The sequence below is a fragment of the Spermophilus citellus genome (genome assembly GCF_964194105.1).
Source record: "Spermophilus citellus genome assembly, chromosome: 6".
In the NCBI taxonomy this organism is placed as follows: domain Eukaryota; kingdom Metazoa; phylum Chordata; class Mammalia; order Rodentia; family Sciuridae; genus Spermophilus; species Spermophilus citellus.
The window spans coordinates 63,836,414-63,857,699 of record NC_138187.1 but is presented as its reverse complement, the minus strand read 5'-3'; the positions used below and the strand labels follow the sequence as shown (position 1 = coordinate 63,857,699).

The 21,286-nt window shown below is 39.3% G+C and overlaps 1 protein-coding gene across 1 annotated transcript in view; it reads left to right on the top strand.

The window, feature by feature from the left end:
* Positions 1-283: 283 nt before the first annotated feature.
* The window catches only part of ODAD2 (outer dynein arm docking complex subunit 2), a gene marked incomplete at its 3' end in the record, with an annotated part of 183,749 nt that continues 162,746 nt past the window's right edge, over positions 284-21,286 (top strand). Inside the window, exons 1-3 of the mRNA XM_081298031.1 lie at positions 284-525; positions 3,992-4,249; positions 17,179-17,336. Coding sequence (XP_081154157.1) covers positions 4,026-4,249; positions 17,179-17,336 — 382 coding nt within the window. The 5' untranslated portion in view covers positions 284-525; positions 3,992-4,025. The remainder of the gene's footprint in view (positions 526-3,991; positions 4,250-17,178; positions 17,337-21,286) is intronic.

Below are 21,286 nucleotides of genomic sequence, written 5' to 3'. Positions count from 1 at the left end.
TGTTTCTAAGGACTTTTTTTTTCTACTTTTTGCTTTCTGTTTCATTTTATGTGGCTGCTAAAAGCCCCTCAACTGTCCCCCAGTTTACTTTAAAGATACGACAGGTCCCACTGCCCAGAATGAGTCGGGATGAATACTCCAGTCCTGGAGGAAGAAAGTTGAATCGAACAGTTTCCAGGGAGGGGACTAGAGTGGCAGGCAGCAGCAGCAGGTTGCCGACCGATGCTGGTGGAACCCAGCGCAGAGCGTCGCCGGAATTCGGAGCAGCGGGTTCAGCGGGAAACTTGGGACGCGGTGGAGCTGGGGCTGGGAGGACCTGAGTGACAGACACCGCTGCGGTCCGGGCGGGGAAGCGCGGCATTTGAAGACTGCAGCGGCGCTCCAGGAGGTCGCCGAGGCCGTACCCTCCGCGGAGCGGCGACGCTGAGCGCTGCGGCGCCGACGCGGGGTGTTTACTGGCGTCCTAGCAACCGGCTCGGACGGCGCGGCGCGGATCGCGGGGCGGGCTTCGGGAGGCCGCTGCAGGTGGGTGCAGCCGCGGCGGGACCCCGCGCCCTGCTGAGGGTTTTGCAGGCGTTGGCGATGGTTGAGGAACCGGGGCCGCTCCCAGGCCCCGCTGCGGTTTCTCTCTCAGTCTTCCCTTTCTCTGCTGGGAGCAGAGCTCGGCTCTCTCTCCATCCTTCTCCCACTCCAATCTGTCACCTTCCCCGCCTCGGCCGGGCTCGGGGACCTCAGGCTCCTCCGACCCGTTTCCACCGGTCCAGGCTAAATCCTCTCCCCGAGCCGCTCCGCTGCTCCCTCCGCTCCCGCCCTTCCTAGCCTTTCCCTCCGCCCTCTCGCTTTGCGTCCTCACTCTCCACTTGGTCTCTGCTGCCCCTTCCCGACCCTGTCCCTGAAAACTCAGCGTGCCAGGTCCGACGCCTCCGCCTTGTGAAGTGTGGGATGGGTGCCAGCGTCGCACCGCTTTGGGGTCGGGTTTTATTCAGGGCCTTGATCGCGTCAGTTGTGAAATTTTAATTTTTCTGTAGGTCCTAGTGACCAGCTTCTCGATGCTGAGAATGCTGGTGTGTGCGCTGACTCCCCACGGAGGCGACCAGCCACGAGTGGAGATTTCAGAGTGGATGGCCACATTTCCATCGCTTTCTAAAGAGTTTGGTTTTGCTTCCGCTCCAGGGTCACAGAGATTGGGCACGAATGGGTTTCATTTTATTAATGTTAGTCGAAGCTCAAAATGGATTTGGAAAAAGAAAAAACAAATTCTATCTACTGGAGCTGAAGAGAAAAGGAGGGGACTGTGTGATTCCCAGTTGGCATAAACAAATACCTACATGGAAACCTTTTTCCTCTTATCTTTGAACTTTTTTTCCTTTAAAATTTACTTTATTTCAAATATATATACAATGTGTTCGCACATATTCGTCGTAAACATTTTTTTTTTTTTAGGCCTAAAGACTTAATGGATTGGTGATGCTACCACACCAGAAGCAGCCCATCTTGATAAGTTTTGGTTTTTGTATTTTTACCTGAGTTATGCTGACCATGTTTGAACACTCCCCCCACCCCCAGTAATATTGCACTTGTCTTCTGGATTGACATAGATCCCCTAAGGTTTGCTCAGGGCTTCTGCTAACCAGCTTTCTTGAATAAAGCCCGTATATCCCTGTGGCTCCTGGATCACTTGCAGTAGAAAACAATTTGAATAGATTCGAATGTAAGTTTCACTTACATTTCTATAAAATTTCTCATGACAAAAAGAATTTTATTTTTGCATTTATTAGTTCCTTTCTAAAGTGTTTTCTAAGAAGTTATTGTATGGTATGTTGACTTCCACAATTTTATGTAATCTATGCAATTTCACATTATTCTTAAAAAAGGTGCAGGAAGGAAATGATGCAATCACTACATCTTTATAAGATCACCTAAACAAATACTATGCTTAAAATTTAAAAAAAAGAACAGAACTGTCCATCAAAGCCTTTGTGTGTAAGATAAAGCTGTTTGCACTTATTCTTCGTTTATACTTATTCTCATGACATGGGGAAACTCAAATGCCACACTAACATCAATATGTGCTTATATATTTGAATCTAAAACATTTTCTGTCAATTAACAATAGAAACAAAATAACAAAAAAATTGTACACTAATTATATTTATATTGTATTTCACTAGTGCTATCTATCTTGATCAGTTGTTTCAAGTCTATCTGATCCAACACTTGTTTTTTTTTGTAATAAATATTCTATAATACTATTCTGAAATCAAGGTCATATATAATAATCCTACATATGTAATATAGTTTGAAATATTGATAATACTCTAATTGCAAAAGGAAAATTGAAAGGAAAATAATTATAAATGCTTAGGTACCACTACACTAGAATATATAAGAAAGTTTTCAGATGCTACTTAGGCCAAATGCAGGCTGATTGAAGTCTGTCATTGCAACTTTAATTTTGTCCATAACATTGCCACCAATAGCATGCCTTTCCAAAATGCTGAGCTCTTGGTAAAATGAAATATGTACAGTCTTCCTTTCATTTATATGACAGTTACAATCCTGGAAAATTCAGCATGTTATGCTATGTATGTTAAAACTGGGAAAAAATACTTGGTGATTTTTGCAAAGTACGAAAAATTCCAGGCTCACATATTGCTTATCTGAAGTTTTTCTCTGACTAGATACTTTTAGGTTGCAACAGAATTCTTCCTCTTGGGTTATTGTCCTACACAAAAGGACATTGGGCATTCTTCATCTTCATCACTAAATGCCATTGGTGTTCTCTTTCTTTCATTTTGGTAACTAGATACCTTTATAATATTTCTATACTGCTTCTGAGTAGGAATTAGTGCCTTTTTTAGAGTGCTGAAATCCTTTTATTGGATTTCACGATTTAATACACTATGGAAAATTTAATCTCCAAGTAATTTCTGTAGAATCTTATATTTCTGGACCTTTGTAATAATAATGGATAAAAAACCTGAATATATTCGATATTTAACTTTGTAACCATTTATCTAGTATTCAGGAAAGAAGATTTTAATGATCAGTATTATTATAAATGAGAACACACACAAGTATAGTTTATTTGAAAACATAAATACCTATTATGAATTAACATCAGAACTTGTTTTCAAAATTGATTCCTATTTAATGTCACAGATAATGTCATCTTTAAAAAGATCTTTTAAAGACTAAATTTTGATTTAGCCAAGGTGAAATTTATTTCATTTGAATTTTGGTTTTTAATATTATTGTTAGACTGTTTTTGATAGCCAATTTAGATAACAGTCCAAGAAGACTTTCTCTTCTTGTTTCTGTCACATTTGTTCTCAAAAAAGTTGTGAATCACAATAAAATTTTTTTTCATTCTGTGCAATATGAACGGGCAGGGGATATAAAATTTGGATTGTGAAAATATTCTGATGATAGGATCAATATGTTCTATACTGACTTTCAGAAAAAATTAAAGTTATACTTCACAATTTCATTCTTATCCTGTTTCTTATTAATTCAAAAGGCACTCGGGGGAACTTACAGAAGTCGCAGTATAATTCTAAATGATGTCTGGCCCACATCAAATAAGCACTTCTCACTCAAACCTCCAGCACCCCAGCAGAGCTGTGTGAAGCAAGGCACTTGCTGCCAGCCACCTCCAGTTCTTTTTCCACTCTTTGAATTTTCTGTTTGGGTTTTCTTTCCAGCTGTTTGAATTCTCCTTCTTAGGCCTGAGACTCTTAGAAAGAAGTTATTAATTTCAGAGCAGGCAGATATTGGAAAGTCCTTTGATTCTGGTCAGGTTTATTTATTTATTTCATTATTTACTGTAAACCTATTTTATTGAATTGAAGAGTAATTAGATAATTAAAAACGGAGCCTCTCAGATGAAGAGACAGAATGTGGGTTGGGTTATACTGGTTTAAAATCTTGGAAAATGTTCCAGGGGAAATGTGGATGCTCTTCCCTGCTCTAACTCTTTCTACTCCTACAGAGTGTGAGCTCAGATCCCAGCATTAGCTGTTCCCATGGGTGTGGCACTCACAAGATCTGCACAATGGACTGCTGCGGGTTATGGCACTGGAACCCTGGAGATTACCCCCCTGAACGAGGAGATATTGAAAGAAATTATTGTGTTTGTGGAACATTTTATTTATAAATATCCCCAAGAGGCAAAATTTGTTTTTGTAGAACCACTTGAATGGAATACAGATTTGAAGCCCTCAGCATTTCAATCAGGTTATTTTTTCAGGTAAGCCATTTCATTACTTCTAGAATTTAATATCATCATTGTCTCTATTTTTATTGACTGATTGTGGGTTTTGCACAAGTCATGTACCCTCTTCGAATCTCAGAAATCCTCTCAACAAGGGATTGTAAACTGGAGGCACTCAGATGAAATTTGAGGATACCTCAGTTGGCCAACGTAGTGTTTATGTATTTTTCAAATTTAAATTTCAGTTTCTTTTGATAGAGGACACATTCTCCAGGTCACCATTCCCAGCATTCACTGCTGCCTCATGCTTGGCCTGTTCATCTATCCAAATTATCTGTCAGATGTCAGTCACTGGTTTTGTGACCTCTGATATAGACGAAAATCTCTTCTTGTATTTAAATTTCATTTCCTGTAGTGATGGGGAGAGTGGTGAATTTTGCTCAATATAAGAATGAGACGGGATCGCCCCGCGGCTGGAGTCTGCGGCGCGCGCTGGGAAGCGGCGAGGTGCCGGAGCGGGGGTGCAGCGATGCAGATTCTGGGGGCTGCTGCCAGCGGTGCAATGGCCGTTCTGGCTTTGAGACGGAGGAGAGAAGCAGTCCAGTTCGGTTCTCGACACCAGTCGGACCACGGAGGAGGACAGCGGCCGCCATCTTGGAGAGCTGATGGAATCATCCCTGTTTTCTTCTGATCTCAGCTCATTCAGCTACGGAACAGGTGATTTCAGGCTGGCATTTGCCTGCGTCTCGCAGACAGATCGCTCAGGCTCAGGGCTAGAGAACCTGTGGAGAATACTCCTTGGGGCTCGCTCCTAGCAAAGCGTTCACTGAGCTCAGAGCGGCCGGGTTCTGGTTCCCAGAGCTGCTTTGGCCCAGGGCTGGGGAACCCGTGGAGACTTCGTATTGAAGCCAGCTCCTAGTGGAGAGTGCACCGAGCTCGAAGCGGCTGGGTTCTGACTCCCGGAACAATTTTGGCCCAGGGTTGGGGAACCCGTGGGGACTGTGTCTTTGAGCCTGCTCCCAGCAGAGCGTGCACCGAGCTTGGAGAGCTTGGAGCGGCTGGGCTCTGGCTCCCGGAGCTGCTTTGGCCTAGGGCTGGGGAACCCATGGAGATCGTTCCTTGGAGCCTGCTCCTAGCAGAGCGTGCACCGGGCTCGGAGAGGCCGGGTTCTGGCTCCCGGAGCTACTTTGGCCCAGGGACGGGGAACCCGTGGTAACTGCTTCTCGGTCCGGGTCCTGCTGGGTGCAGTGGGGGCCAGAGGGGCACAGTGGAGCTGCCACCTGCGCCCAGAACAGGCCAAGTGACCCGCCGGCGTGGTATCACGACACCCCAACTGCAGCTGGGGCCGAAGAGAGTAGCCGCCTACACCTGGAACAGGACCAGCGACCCGATGGCGCGGTAGCCAAGTCACCCCATTTGGAGTAGGGGCTGTGCAGAGCCGCCGTCTGAGCCTGCAAGGTAGGCAGACCTGCGACCCACTGGCAGGACAGGCCCGGTAGCCTGTCAGTGTGGTGGACACGTAGCACCGAGGCAGTCACGTCACACTGGTTGGAGTGGGGGTGGAGCAGAGCCACCGCCCATGTCCGGAAAAGGCCCAGCGACCCGTTGGAGAGGCAGTCAGGCAGCCCCATTTGGAGTGGGGGCTGAGCAGAACTGCCGCCCGAGCCCGCAAGGTAGGCAGTCCTGCGACCCACCGGCGGAACAGGCCTAGAGGCCTGCCAGCATGGTAGACACGTCACACCAATTGGAGTAGGGGCGGAGCAGAGGCGCCTCCCACATCCGGATCAGGACCAACGACCCGAGGGCGTGGTAGTTACATCACCACAATTGGAGTGCAGGCAGAGCAGAGCCGCCGCCCGCGCCCGCAGGGTGAGCAGACCTGCGACTGACCAGCGTGGTAGAGAGACCACCCTAATTAGAGGAGGAGCACAGCCACTACCTGCCCTGCAAGGGAGATTTTCCAACTCTACAAGAGCAATATAAATAAATAGGGGGAAAATTTCAAAAACACAACAGTTTCACCAAGCAGAAAGAAACGCGAGCAGTATGAAAAGACAAGGAAAGAAAGGACCACAAGCAATGCAGGTCAACTCAACTTTAGAAGAGGTAATAGCTGCAACAGATGGAATGTCAGATAAAGAGTTCAGGATATACATGCTTCAGATGATCTGGAGTCTCAAGGAAGACATGAGACAGCAAAATCAGACAATGAAAGATCACTTTGACAAGGAACTACATAAACAAATCCAGGAAGCAAAAGATCAATTACACAGGGAGATAGAGGTAATAAAAAACAAACAAATAGAAATCCTAGAAATGCAGGAAGCAATAAACCAACTTAAAAACTCAATTGAGAATACTACCAGCAGAGTAGATCACTTAGAAGATAGAACATCAGACAATGAAGACAAAGTATTTCAAATTGAAAAGAACATAGACAGCTCAGCAAGACTGCTAAGAAACCATGAGCAGAACATCCAAGAAATATGGGATAACATTAAAAGACCAAACTTAAGAGTCATTGGGATACAGGAAGGCACAGAGCTCCAAACCAAAGGAATAAACAATCTATTATTCAATGAAATAATATGAGAAAACTTCCCAGACTTGAAGAATGAGACAGAATCCCAAATCCTAGAAGCCTACAGGACGCCGAATGTGCAAAATCATGAGATCCACACCTAGACACATTATAATGAAGATGTCCAACATACAGAATAAGGAGAGAATTTTAAAAGCTACAAGAGAAAGGAAGCAGATTACATTTAGGGGTAAACCAATCAGGATAACAGCTGATCTCTCAACACAGACTCTGAAAGCTACAAGATCCTGGAATAACATATTTCAAACACTGAAAGAAAATGGGTTCCAACCAAGAATCGTGTATCCGGCGAAATTAAGCTTCAGGATGGAAGATGAAATTAAAACCTTCCACGATAAACAAAAGTTAAAAGAATTTGCAGCTAGAAAACCATCTCTTCAAAATATCCTTGGCAAAACATTACAGGAAGAGGAAATGGAAAATAACAATGAAAACCAACAGTGGGAGGTAGGACAGTAAAGGGGGGGAAGTAATCAAAGAGGAAAACCAATCAGGTTTAGTAACATTAATAAACAAATATGGCTGGAAGAACAAACCATATCTCAATAATAACCCTAAATGTTAATGGCTTAAACTCACCAATTAAGAGACACAGGCTAGTTGAATGGATCACAAAACAAGACCCAACAATATGCTGCCTACAGGAGTTGCATTTGATAGGAAAAGATATACATAGACTGAAGGTGAAAGGTTGGGAAAAATCATATCACTCGTATGGACTGTGGAAACAAGCAGGAGTGTCCATACTCATATCTAATAAAATAGATTTCAAGCCAAAGTTAATCAAAAGGGATAAAGAGGGACACTACATACTGCTCGAGGGAACCATATACCAACAAGACATAACAATCATAAATATATATGCCCCAAACAATGGTGCAGCTATGTTCATCAAGCAAACTCTTCTCAAGTTCAAGAGTCTAATAGACCACCATACAATAATCATGGGAGACTTCAACACACCTCTCTCACCACTGGACAGATCTTCCAAACAAAAGTTAAATAAGGAAACTATAGAACTCAATAACACAATTAATAACCTAGACTTAATTGTCATATATAGAATATACCACCCAACATCAAGCAGTTACACTTTTTTCTCAGCAGCACATGGATCCTTCTCAAAAATAGATCATATATTATGTCACAGGGAAACTCTTAGACAATATAAAGGAGTAGAGATAATACCATGCATCTTATCTGATCATAATGGAATGAAACTGAAAATGAATGATAAAAGAAGGAAGGAAAAATCATGCATCACTTGGAGAATGAACAATAGGTTACTGAATGATCAATGGGTTTTAGAAGACATCAAGGAGGAAATTAAAAACTTCTTAGAGTTAAATGAAAACACAGACACAACATATCGGAATCTATGGGACACATTGAAAGCAGTTCTAAGAGGAAAATTCATTGCTTGGAGTTCATTCCTTAAAAAAAGAAAAAACCAACAAATAAATGATCTCATACTTCATCTCAAAATCCTAGAAAAAGAAGAGCAAAGCAACAGCAAAAGAAGTAGAAGGCAAGAAATAATTAAAATCAGAGCTGAAATTAATGAAATCGAAACAAAAGAAACAATTGAAAAAATTGACAAAACTAAAAGTTGGTTCTTTGAAAAAATAAATAAAGTCGACAGACCCTTAGCCATGCTAACGAAGAGAAGAAGAGAGAGAACTCAAATTACTAGCATACGGGATGAAAAAGGCAATATCACAACAGACACTTCAGAAATACAGATGATAATCAGAAATTATTTTGAATCCTTATACTCCAATAAAGTAGAAGATAGTGAAGGCATAGATAAATTTCTTAAGTCATATGATCTTCCCAGATTGAGTCAGGAGGATATAGACAACCTAAACAGACCAATAACAATAGAGGAAATAGAAGAAATCATCAAAAGACTACCAACTAAGAAAAGCCCAGGACCGGATGGGTATACAGCAGAGTTTTACAAAACCTTTAAAGAGGAACTAATACCAATACTTTTCAAGCTATTTCAGGAAATAGAAAAAGAGGGAGAACTTCCAAATACATTCTACGAGGCCAACCTCACCCTGATGCCTAAACCAGACAAAGACACTTCAAAGAAAGAAAACTACAGACCAATATCTCTAATGAACCTAGATGCAAAAATCCTCAATAAAATTCTGGCGAATCGGATTAAAAAACATATCAAAAAAATTATACACCATGATCAAGTAGGATTCATCCCTGGGATGCAAGGCTGGTTCAATATACAGAAATCAATAAATGTTATTCACCACATCAATAGACTTAAAAATAAGAACCATATGATCATCTCGATAGATGCAGAAAAAGCATTCGACAAAGTACAGCATCCCTTTATGTTCAAAACTCTAGAAAAATTAGGGATAACAGGATCATACCTCAACATTGTAAAAGCAATCTATGATAAGCCACAGGCCAGCATCATTCTGAATGGAGAAAAATTGAAGGCATTCCCTCTAAAATCTGGAACAAGACAGGGATGCCCTCTCTCACCACTTCTGTTCAACATAGTCCTCGAAACACTGGCCAGAGCAATTAGACAGACGAAAGAAATTAAAGGCATAAAAATAGGAAAAGAAGAACTTAAATTATCACTATTTGCAGATGACATGATTCTATACCTAGCAGACCCAAAAGGGTCTACAAAGAAACTATTAGAGCTAATAAATGAATTCAGCAAAGTGGCAGGATATAAAATCAACACGCATAAATCAAATGCATTCCTGTAAATCAGCGACAAAGCCTCTGAAACTGAAATGAGGACAACTACTCCATTCACAATATCCCCCCAAAAAATAAAATACTTGGGAATCAACCTAACAAAAGAGGTGAAAGACTTATACAATGAAAACTACAGAACCCTAAAGAGAGATATAGAAGAAGACCTTAGAAGATGGAAAAATATACCCTGTTCATGGATAGGCAGAACTAACATCATCAAAATGGCGATATTACCAAAAGTCCTCTATAAGTTCAATGCAATACCAATCAAAATCCCAACAGCATTTCTTGTAGAAGTAGATAAAACAATCATGAAATTTATATGGAATAATAAAAGACCCAGAATAGCAAAAACAATGCTAAGCAGGAAGTGTGAATCAGGCGGTATAGCGATACCAGACTTCAAACTATACTACAGAGCAATAGTAACAAAAACAGCATAGTACTGGTACCAAAACAGGCGGGTAGACCAATGGTACAGAATAGAGGACACAGTAACCAATCCACAAAACTACAACTATCTTATATTTGATAAAGGGGCTAAAAGCATGCAATGGAGGAAGGATAGCATCTTCAACAAATGGTGCTGGGAAAATTGGAAATCCATTTGCATCAAAATGAAACTGAATCCCTTTCTCTCGCCATGCACAAAAGTTAACTCAAAATGGATCAAGGAGCTTGATATTAAATCAGAGACACGGCGTCTGATAGAAGAAAAAGTTGGCTATGATCTACATACTGTGGGGTCGGGCTCCAAATTCCTCAATAGGACACCCATAGCGCAAGAGTTAACAACTAGAATCAACAAATGGGACTTACTCAAACTAAAAAGTTTTTTCTCAGCAAAAGAAACAATAAGAGAGGTAAACAGGGAGCCTACATCCTGGGAACAAATCTTTACTCCACACACTTCAGATAGAGCCCTAATATCCAGAGTATACAAAGAACTCAAAAAATTAGACAATAAGATAACAAATAACCCAATCAACAAATGGGCCAAGGACCTGAGCAGACACTTCTCAGAGGAGGATATACAATCAATCAATAAGTACATGAAAAAATGCTCACCATCGCTAGCAGTCAGAGAAATGCAAATCAAAACCACCCTAAGATACCATCTCACTCCAGTAAGATTGGCAGCCATTATGAAGTCCAACAACAACAAGTGCTGGAGAGGATGCGTGGAAAAGGGTACACTTGTTCATGGTTGGTGGGACTGTGAATTGGTGCAGCCAATTTGGAAAGCAGTATGGAGATTTTTTGGAAAGCTGGGAATGGAACCACCATTTGACCCAGCTATTGCCCTTCTTGGTCTATTCCCTAAAGACCTAATAAGAGCATGCTACAGGGACACTGCTACATCGATGTTCATAGCAGCACAATTCACGATAGCAAGATTGTGGAACCAACCTAGATGCCCTTCAATAGATGAATGGATTAAAAAAATGTGGCATTTATACACAATGGAGTATTACTCTGCAATAAGAAATGACAAAATCATAGAATTTGGAGGGAAATGGATGGCATTAGAGCAGATTATGCTAAGTGAAGCTAGCCAATCCTTAAAAAACAAATGCCAAATGACTTCTTTGATATAAGGGGAGTAACCAAGGACAGGGTAGGGACCAAGAGCTTGAGAAGAAGATTAACATTAAACAGGGATGAGAGGTGGGAGGGAAAGGGAGAGAGAAGGGAAATTGCATGCAAATGGAAGGTGATCCTCAGGGTTATACAAAATTACATATAAGAGGAAATGAGGGGTAAGAGAAGAATAATACAAGTGGAAGAAATGATTTACAGTAGAGGGGGTAGAGAGAGAAGAGGGGAGGGGAGGGGAGGGGAGGGGGGATAGTAGAGAATAGGATAGACAGCAGAATACATCAGACACTAGAATGGCAATATGTAAATCATGGAAGTGCAACTGATGTGATACAGCAATTTGTATATGGGGTAAAAATGGGAGTTCATAACCCACTTGAATCAAACTGTGAAATATGATATATTAAGAACTATGTAATGTTTTGAATGACCAACAATAAAAAAAAGGTAAAAAAAAAGAATGAGACAACATAATTAGTGCTCTTCTTAAATGAGATCCTTTTGAATATGGGATAAAAAAAATCCTACCACCAGCTTGAACAAGTGGTATGAATTCATCTTTTTTGATTATAAGTAAATAAATAAACATACATAGATACATATATATATATATATATATATATATATATATATATATATATATATATATACATACATACAAGTACACATATATACATTTAGATTGTATAATGAGTAAGTAAGCAAATGGATAGTTACTTTAGCAGGGATGCAGCCTCCGTTTATTGTGTTCTCTTGTCTACTTCCTTGGTTGGCCACTTTTGGTTTTGCAAATACACTTTTCAAATCTGACCTTTTCAAAAACAGTCCCCTAGCTGGCCAAAGGTTCCTGTGCTTTTCCTCCTTCTTCCCTTTGGGATTATATTTGTGACAATAAGGTCAGAAATTCATTTTTAGAACTTAAAACACATTCTTGAACCACATTTAAGAGCTCTTTAGTTCTTATATTGGTCTTCTTTCTTTGAACAAAGAACCAAGAACAAAGTTATTGTTGTATTTTATGTCTGACTCTTCCAAGGGTCACTTTTTCCCAAAGCGCTGGTCATTACCTGAGGCTTCATTGATCCCAACTAAGTTCAGTGTTTTTTTCTTACCTTTGAAGGATGAACTCATCTGCAAAACCAATTAAAAACACATTAACTACTTTGTACAAAGATGACTTTAAAGCAGATGACAGAAAAGAATATCAAGATTGTCACTGTATCTGGCTTCTGCACTCATTCTGTGTTCCAAGTACAAACACAACCACATCTGCCTACTAATTTTGTGGAAGTAACACACTCCTCAAATGTGTCACTTTTTTTCCTTCTCTATCCTTGTCCAAGTTCTTTTTGCTTTATTTTGTAATTGTATCTCTGCATAATCTTTATGCACAATATTCCATCCTAAGCAAGGTGTTTTGATACCATGTATGTTTTGAAACAATTGCTCCCTGATTGTCTTCTGTAAGATTTACTATGCAGCTTTTTCTTCGTGTAATTTTTCTAGCCATTGCTTTAATTTTTGACCTTGATTGATGTTATCTTTGATGTTGATGATGAAAGAAGTTTGGTATTTATTTATTGTATTGGAAGGAATACATGTTTGTGTGACTCTGATGAAAACCTGATAGGTACTGCTTGCTTCAAAGAATGCAAAAGATACAGCTGAGGTTTTGGTGATAACCAAAGTATCAAATGCTTCTGCATCCAGGTCTTGACTGTACCTCTTGTTCTGTGCACCAACCCCAAGGATGTTCAGCAATGTGTAACCACTTGGTGTTTGTTACAAAGCAAAGGAGATAAACCAGAGATGCTCTTATGGTCTAGAAGAAACTATTATTAAAATAGCCCCATTAGTAGTTCATTCTTTGCTCCTTTGGTTTACCTGAATTCATCTGGCTTAGCTTCTGATCCTCAGTGCACTATTTATATATTTACTTGAAGTGAGGAAGCTGTTTCCTTTGAATTCTGTGTGTCTGTGCATAAGGACAAAGTCATCCTGAAAGACTTGAGTCTGGAGTCCCTTGGTTGTGTTTCCACCACTTAACAATGTCCTTGGTTGTTTTTATATAAAGGAATGTTTTTCCTTGCACATGTACTTTCTCTCAGGTCTTTTGTTCTGAGACAAATCAATTTTATCTACCCTGAGTCTGTGAAGTAGGCAAGCTACCCTTTGTATTGGTATCTGAAGATATTGATGAGACTGTGTTTTTATTTGTGGACTTATTTCTTATTTGATTTTGTACATCTCCAGATGCATTCTCTGTGGAAGCCAATAAAAGTTTGATCAGCCTTCTGAATCAGGCGAGTGAACGTCTGATAATTTAAACTGAACCTTTACATATATTGAAAAGTCTTACATTTCATCACTATATTTTTTCCCTTTGTGGAGACTGCTATTAATTGCATAGCCACAGCACTTTTCACATGTTGAATAATTCATCTTTTCTTCTAGAATTGTTTCCAACAAACTTGTCCTGTAGTAACATCTATCATCATCTCTCCATGTTTAACTTGTTTTGGGAAAGTATCTTTACATTCATTTCCACAAGAATCATAGATGTCTTTTTATTCCCATTTACAATTGCTTTTTGTTCTTAGCAAGAAAAAATGAGATTAATAATCTTCCTAAAACATTTCAGAATGAATCCCCAATTCATTGTCAGCTGAAGACAAATGACATAAAACAATGGTAATACCATCTAGATTAGTTAGTTTTTCATCACTGTGACCAAAATACCCAACAAGAACAATTTAGAGGAGAAAAATTTATTTTGGGTCATGGTTTCATGGTTAGCTGAGTCCATTTCTCTGAGATGGAGGTGAGGCAGAACACTGGGAAGGACTTTGTAGAGGAAAACTTTTCAGCTCCTGGCAGCCAGCAAGGAGAAAGTAAAAGGAGAGAGGGGGATGGGGAGGCATGTCAGAGACAAAATACAGTCCCCAAGGCCATACCCCCAGTGACCTACTTCCAGCCATGCCCCACTTGCCTGCAGTTATCACCTAGTAATCCATTCACATTACCAATTTATCAAATGATTAATTCTACTGATGAGATTACAGCTTTCATAATCTAATCAATTCATCTATGAACATTCCTGCATGCCTAACACATGAGCTTCTTGGGGGACACCTCAGATGCAAACCCTAACAATCGACTGGTGGTATAGAGAGCTGAGATGATTTGATTCTCTAGAATGCAGCTTGGGAAATATATAAATTGGTCAATTATTCAGAATCACTATGGGAAAAATATTATTACCTGCTCTTTTCTTTTCTTCTCTGATAGAACTATGTTTTGTGAATCATGTCTGCTCTGTTATTACAAATGTTTTACTTACAAATGTCATTCCACTGTGTCTCAATGATATGTATGAGTTGGGACAAAGTATATGTTAGCTGGAAATTAGATTGGCGGATCCTGGTCCCTGCAGTAATGCACACTTTGAGCACAATTTATACCATTCTGGGCCTTTGTTTTCTGATCAATGTAGTGAAGGTATGAATTACACAATCACTCAATCTTAAAAAAAATGAATGTTTTGAGCCCAATTCCAGTTTAAAAGTTTTTCTATCAAGACTGTGGATTGCATTAGCAACACATTCTTGAGCTTCATAAACTGGGTGCATTGTTTTTCTTTCCAAGGGCACATTCTTCCCATGTTAGTTATGGTGAAGCTGGAAACTGAAACTTACTCTTATGCATCCCCTCTATAGCTGGTACTTTCCCACTTCTCTTTTAAGGTACGGGCTTCAATGGGTACCAGCAGTGAAAATGCCACGAAGGCACTTCAGTCCTCCAATTTCTCATCAGGAGTTTCACTGTCTCCAATGAAGTAGTTTGACATTTTTAGTATTTGGTCATCCTCCCAACTTAGCCCTCTTATCATCCATTTCCCTTGAGGGACCAGCCCTTTAAAATGACTAACCTTCAGGTACAGGGCTCTAAGAAATCTTAATCCTAAAGCCTTTATTCCATAAGCTGAATTTTGTTGAAAATATACATACATATCATTGGTAACTCAAGAAGCATTTCATTTATTCACAGATAGTTATTGAGCATCTCTGTTTTGTTATTATTTGAGGTACTGGGGATAGAGCAGTATCTTATCTGCCACAGATAGTGCCAGACTGACAGTCTCTGTATTAGCTTCCTATTGCTGCTGTAACAAATTACCACACATTTAATAGCTTACTATCTTATCGTTCTTCAGGTCAGAAGACTAACATGAATTTGCAGAGCTAAAATCAATGTGTTGGCAGAGCTGTGTTCCTTCCAGAAGATCAAGGAGAATTTGTCCTTTCCTTCCCCAGTTTCTTGAAGGCCCCTGCATTCCTTGGTTCTGCATCACTCTGACCTGTTTCCATTGTCATTTCACTTCTGACTCTGACCCTCCTGTTCTCCTTTTATAAGGATACTTGGGATTACATCTATCTCATATCATCCAGAATTGTCTTCTCATCTCAAGAACCTTAACTTGATCCATCTGCAAAATCTCTTTTTCTATGTAAGGGAACGAATTCACAGGTTTGGCAAATTAGGATGTGGGCATTTTGAGGGGATATTATTCTGCCTCCCACAGTCCCTAAGTGCTTATTTCTATTCTAGTGAGATAATGAGTTGGTTCTGGATTAATGTCTCCAAAAGGGCCATGTGTCTTAGTCCTCAGCTTGGTGTTTTAGGAACCTGTAAGAAGTGGTAGAACTTTTTAATTTTTTAAAAATACATTTGTAAGACCATTTATTTATTTATCTATTTATTTAATTAATGTGGTGCTGAGGATTGAACCCAGTGCTTTGCATGTGCTAGGCAAGCACTCTACCACTGAGCCACAACCCCAGCCCCAAGGTGGTAAAACTTTTAAGAGATGGAGCCTGGTGGAAGGAAGCTAGGTGGTTAGGGGCATGTCCTGGAAGGGGATATGTTTCTCTTGCCCCTCTTCTTCCTTTCTTTTTGCTTCCAGTCTCTGTAAGATGAGCAGATTGCACTACCATGCTGTCCCTGCTATGTATGTTGGCTTGTCACTGGTCCAAAGCAACATGGCCAAATGGTCACGAAGTGGAACCTCTGAAACTATAAGGCAAAAAAAAAGCCTTTCTTCTTTTTAAGTTTAGTATCTTCAGTATTTTCCAGTAACAAAAAAAACTAACAGTGTCAGTGGCAAGTAATATGGGTCTGTCAGATTCATTCTTCCTGGTGAACTAGGCACATTTCACATCTACTTATCTGCAACTCAATTATGTTAGATCAAGTCTTAATATGTGGGTGGTGTAATCACGGATATCAATGTATAATTTTAAAAAAAGCTAGACAATTTAATCAATGTTATAAGTGGTAGAAATCTGTAGAAATTTCATTTCCAGAAAAATGCTTTGATAGTTTTTAAATGCCAACCTAAAAATTTAAAATGAAAAAAAAAATAAAATTGACAGAAAGAAATCCAGGAGACCCAATAACGTATGATCAGGAAAAGCCCATTTAGCCCATTATCCTCAGGTGAACCAAATGAGTGAGTTTAGTGGAGAGATAATCCACAAAGAGGATATAATTTGCCTTTTTGTCATAGCTTTTATCTTCATAAATACAGGGTCGAGAAGAAAATTCCTAACCACTAATCACTGTGGTGTAAACAATTTATAAATAAGATAACGTTAGAAATCCTCAAGCATAAATGGTTCAGTAGAACCAGTGCTTTTTTAAAAAGATGTCAGAAACCAACATACTGTCAGAGAAACAAAAATGAAACTGTGATTAGTTGAGTTCAATTGTGAATTCTGGAAATTGCTTAACATTTTGTTTTCTGGATGTGTCCTGTTGCTCACTATAATTGCTGGTAAGTTTGGGGATTTAAGTGTCTGAGTGGGTATGCAAAGAAGGAAAATAGATTTGTTTCCAAACAGAAGTTCTTACATTTCTTGCATATTATAATGAGACATAATAATAATCTGTGTAAATGTCTTAAATTTAACTTCTACTGACATCCAGGTAACATGAAGCTTTCATTTTGTTTTCTTTCCATCTTTAGTGAAACAACAGTTGAATCACAAGAACTGGATAAGAATGGACAGCCTTTGCTGTTTCTCTCTGTACCAAAAATTAAAGTTAGGAGCTTTGGGCAACTGGCATGCCTGTTATCCATTGCCAAAGACACAAAGCTGAAGGAAGCACAAGCGTGTATTGAAGGTGATATTTATGCCCCTGTCTGGGATTTGAACTTTTAGAAGCATAATCGTGTGTGTGTGTGTGTGTGTGTGTGTGTGTGTTGGGGGGGTGTCATTTACTAAGGTCTCTTTAAAAAGATCTACCATCGGGCTGGGGATGTGGCTCAAGCGGTAGCGCGCTGGCCTGGCATGCGTGCGGCCCGGGTTCGATCCTCAGCACCACATACCAACAAAGATGTTGTGTCCGCCGAGAACTAAAAAATAAATATTAAAAATTCTCTCTCTCTCTCTCTCTCTCTCCTCTCTCACTCTCTTAAAAAAAAAAATCTACCATTTAAAAGGTGAAAAGTCAAGCTGGGGTTATAGCTCAGTGGCAGAGTACTTGCCTAGCATGTGTGAGGTACTGAATCCAATCCTCAGCACCACAAAAAATAAATAAATAAAATAAAGATATTGTGTCCATCTACAACTAAAAAAAAAAAATTTTAAAGGTGAAAAGTTATATGTGCCCCCTCATGAGAATGCCATTAATTTTCCTTAGCTAAACTGCTATGTTCATATCAAATTTCGGCTTTAAAATAAAAGGCCTGATCCTTTACCATTAGTAGGCTTGTAGGTCTCTCATTTTTCCATGTGATTTAAACTGGAAAGCCAAGTGGCCGGTAGCCTATAAGGTCACATTGGAAGAGGAGATAGACCTCCAGGACCAACTTCTGAATTCACTCTCTCCCTTGACATGCTGCTATGATGGATGATCATTTGTTTCCTTTAAATGAAATGTGGGCTCTTCCTTTAGCAGAGATGGCCCTTAATACATCCCATTTCCATTTTTCTTAGTCATATTCCATACTGCATCTCACAGCCTTCTGCGAATAGTTATATTCATTCAGCTCGACAGGAAATATTTTTCTTCTTTCATTATCATCTAACCATCTAACATGCAAAAGAAATGGGATTGGTTTCCTGCTATAATTGTGTTATAAATGTTTCTTTTCAGTAGAAATGCCTAATCATAGATAATAATGTGTTGTCTCTGTGTGATGCTTTTCTGGAATTATGTGACCAGTGGATCCCAACACAAGGTCCTTGAGTTCTGCCCATTTCTGTGGGAGATGCGCAGATAGTCCTTAAACAAACAAACAAACAAAAAAGGTGTCAGTCTCACCATAGCAGCATCTTTTATCTCAAACCTACTCTTCATTTGGGGGCTCTATGCACATCAAAGCTGCTTTCCTAACAGGGATGAAATCTTAAATGTAAAGCTAAATTCCAATGGTAGTTGACAGGTGAGACAAAATACATGGAATGCTATATATATATATATATATATATCTGGTTTGACCAAATATTCTTTCCTACATTTTGTCCATTTTATAACAGTTTAGGTGAAATCCTTAATTTCATGTCTCAATTGCATAGTACATGGCAATTTGGTAGTCAGGTTTATGTCTTCCCTTAGAATTCACCTAGTATGAATTTTTAAATGTTTTTTAAACATTTTATTGGTTCTTTTTAGTTATACATAACAGTACAATCTAGTTTAATATAATTATACAAGCAGGGAATATATCTTAATTAGGATCCCATTCTTCTGGATGTACACGAGGATAAGATTTACTGTGGTGTATTCATGTATGTACATAGAAAAATTAAGTCAGATTCATTCCAATGTCTTTCCCTTTTCTATCCCCCCTTCTTTTCCTTCTTTCCTCTTTGTATAATCTACTGAATTTCTATTCTTCCTCACTCTTCCCCTTACTGTGGATTAGCTTCCACATATCAGAGAAGACATTCAACCTTGGCTTTTGAGGATTGGCTTATTTCACTTAATATGATAGTTTCCATATCCATCCATTTACTGGCAAATTATAAAGTCATTCTTTTTTATTTTTTTATTTGTTCTTTTTAGTTATATATGAGAGTTAGTTATATTTTGACATATTGTACATACATGGAGTATAACTTCCTATTCTTATAGTCATAAATGATGTAGAGTTACACTGACAGTGTGTTCATATATGAACATAGGAAAGTAATGTTCGATTTATTCTACTGTCTTTCATATTCCTATTCCCCTTCTCTTCCAATCATTTCCCTTTATCTAATCCAAAGTACTTCTATTCTTCCCTCCCCCCTCCTTATTGTGTTAGCATCCACATTTTAGAACATTTGGCCTTTGGCTTTTTTGGGGATTGGCTTATTTCACTTAGCACGATAATCTCCAGTTCCATTTATTTACCAGCAAATGCCATAATTTCATTCGTTAGAGCTGAGTAATATTTTATTGTGTATATATACATTATTTTTTCATCCATTAATCTGTTGAAGGGCACCTAGACTGACTCCATAGCTTAGCTATTGTGAATTTAGCTGATATAAACATTGATGTGTCCGAGTCACTATAGTGTGCTGATTTTATGTCCTTTGGGTATATACTGAGGAGTGGGATAATTGGGTCAAATTGTGGTTCCATTCCAAGTTTTCCGAGGAATCTCCATACTGCTTTCCAGAATGGTTACACCAATGTTCAGCCACACCAGGAATGTACATTTTCCCCCACATCTTTGCCAACATTTATTGTTACTTGTATTCTTGATAATTGCCATTGTGACAGGAGTAGGATGAAATCTCAGGGTAGTTTTAATTTGTGTTTCTCTAATTGCTAGAGATGTTGAACACTTTTTCATATATTTTCTCGCTGATCATATTTCTTCTTCTGTAAACCGTGTGTTCAGTTCCTTTGCTCATTTATTGATTGGGTTATTTGCTTTTTTTGGTGTTAAGTGTTTTGAGTTCTTTATATATCCTGGAGATTAATGCTCTGTCTGAGGTGCTGGTGGCAAAAAATTTTCTCCCATTTCGTAGGTTCTCCCATTCTTCATGCTCTTATTTTCTTTGCTATAAAGAAGCTTTTTTAAAACAATGCCATCCAGTTTAGAAATTTTTAATTTTACTTCTTGTGTTTTAAAAGTCTTATTAAGGAAGTCAGTTCCTGACCTGATATGTGGGAGTGATGGGCCTACATTTTTTTCTAGCAGGTGCAGGGTTTCTGATCTAATTCTTAGGTCTTTGATCCATTTTGAGCCGAGTTGTGTGTGGAGTGAGAGATGGGATGAATTTCATTCTATTACATATGGATTTCCAGTTTTCCCAGCACCATTTGTTGAAGAGGCAGTCTTTTCCCCAATGTGTTTTTAGTGTCTTTGCCTAGTATGGGGAGCCATATTTATGTGAGTTTGTGTCCGAACCATTGGTCTTCAGGCCTGTTTTTGTGCGAATATCGTGCTATCTTTGTTATTATAGCTCTGAAGTATAATTTAAGGTCTGGGATTGTGATGCTTCCAGCTTCACTTTTCTCACCGAGGATTGCTTTGGCTCTTCGGCGTCTCTTATTTTTCCAAATGAATTTTGTGACTTCCTTTTCTAGTTCTATGAAGAATGTCATTGGAATTTTGTTGACAATTGCATGGAATCTGTGTAGTACTTTTTTTAGTATGGCCATTTTAATAATATGAATTCTGCCTATTTAAGAACATGGGAGGTCCTTCCATCTTCTAAGGTCTTCTTGAATTTCTTTATTTAGTGTTCAGTAGTTTTCATTATAGAGATCCTCCACATCATTTTTTAGATTGATTCCCATGTATTTTTTTTTTTTTGAGGCTATTGTGAATGGGATGGTTTCACAAATCTTTATGACATAACAGGTTGATGAGTCAAATTGCTGGGCAATGGCTGATTCCTTGGTCTCCTTCTCATGGCTTCTCTTCTCCCGACCCATGCAGTCCTTTCCTCAGTCTTTTTTTTTTTTTTTTTAAAGAGAGAGTGCGAGAGGAGAGAGAGAGAGAGAGAAAATTTTTAATATTTATTTCTTAGTTCTCGGCGGACACAACATCTTTGTTTGTATGTGGTGCTAAGGATCAAACCCGGGCCGCACGCATGCCAGGCGAGCGCGCTACCGCTTGAGCCACATCC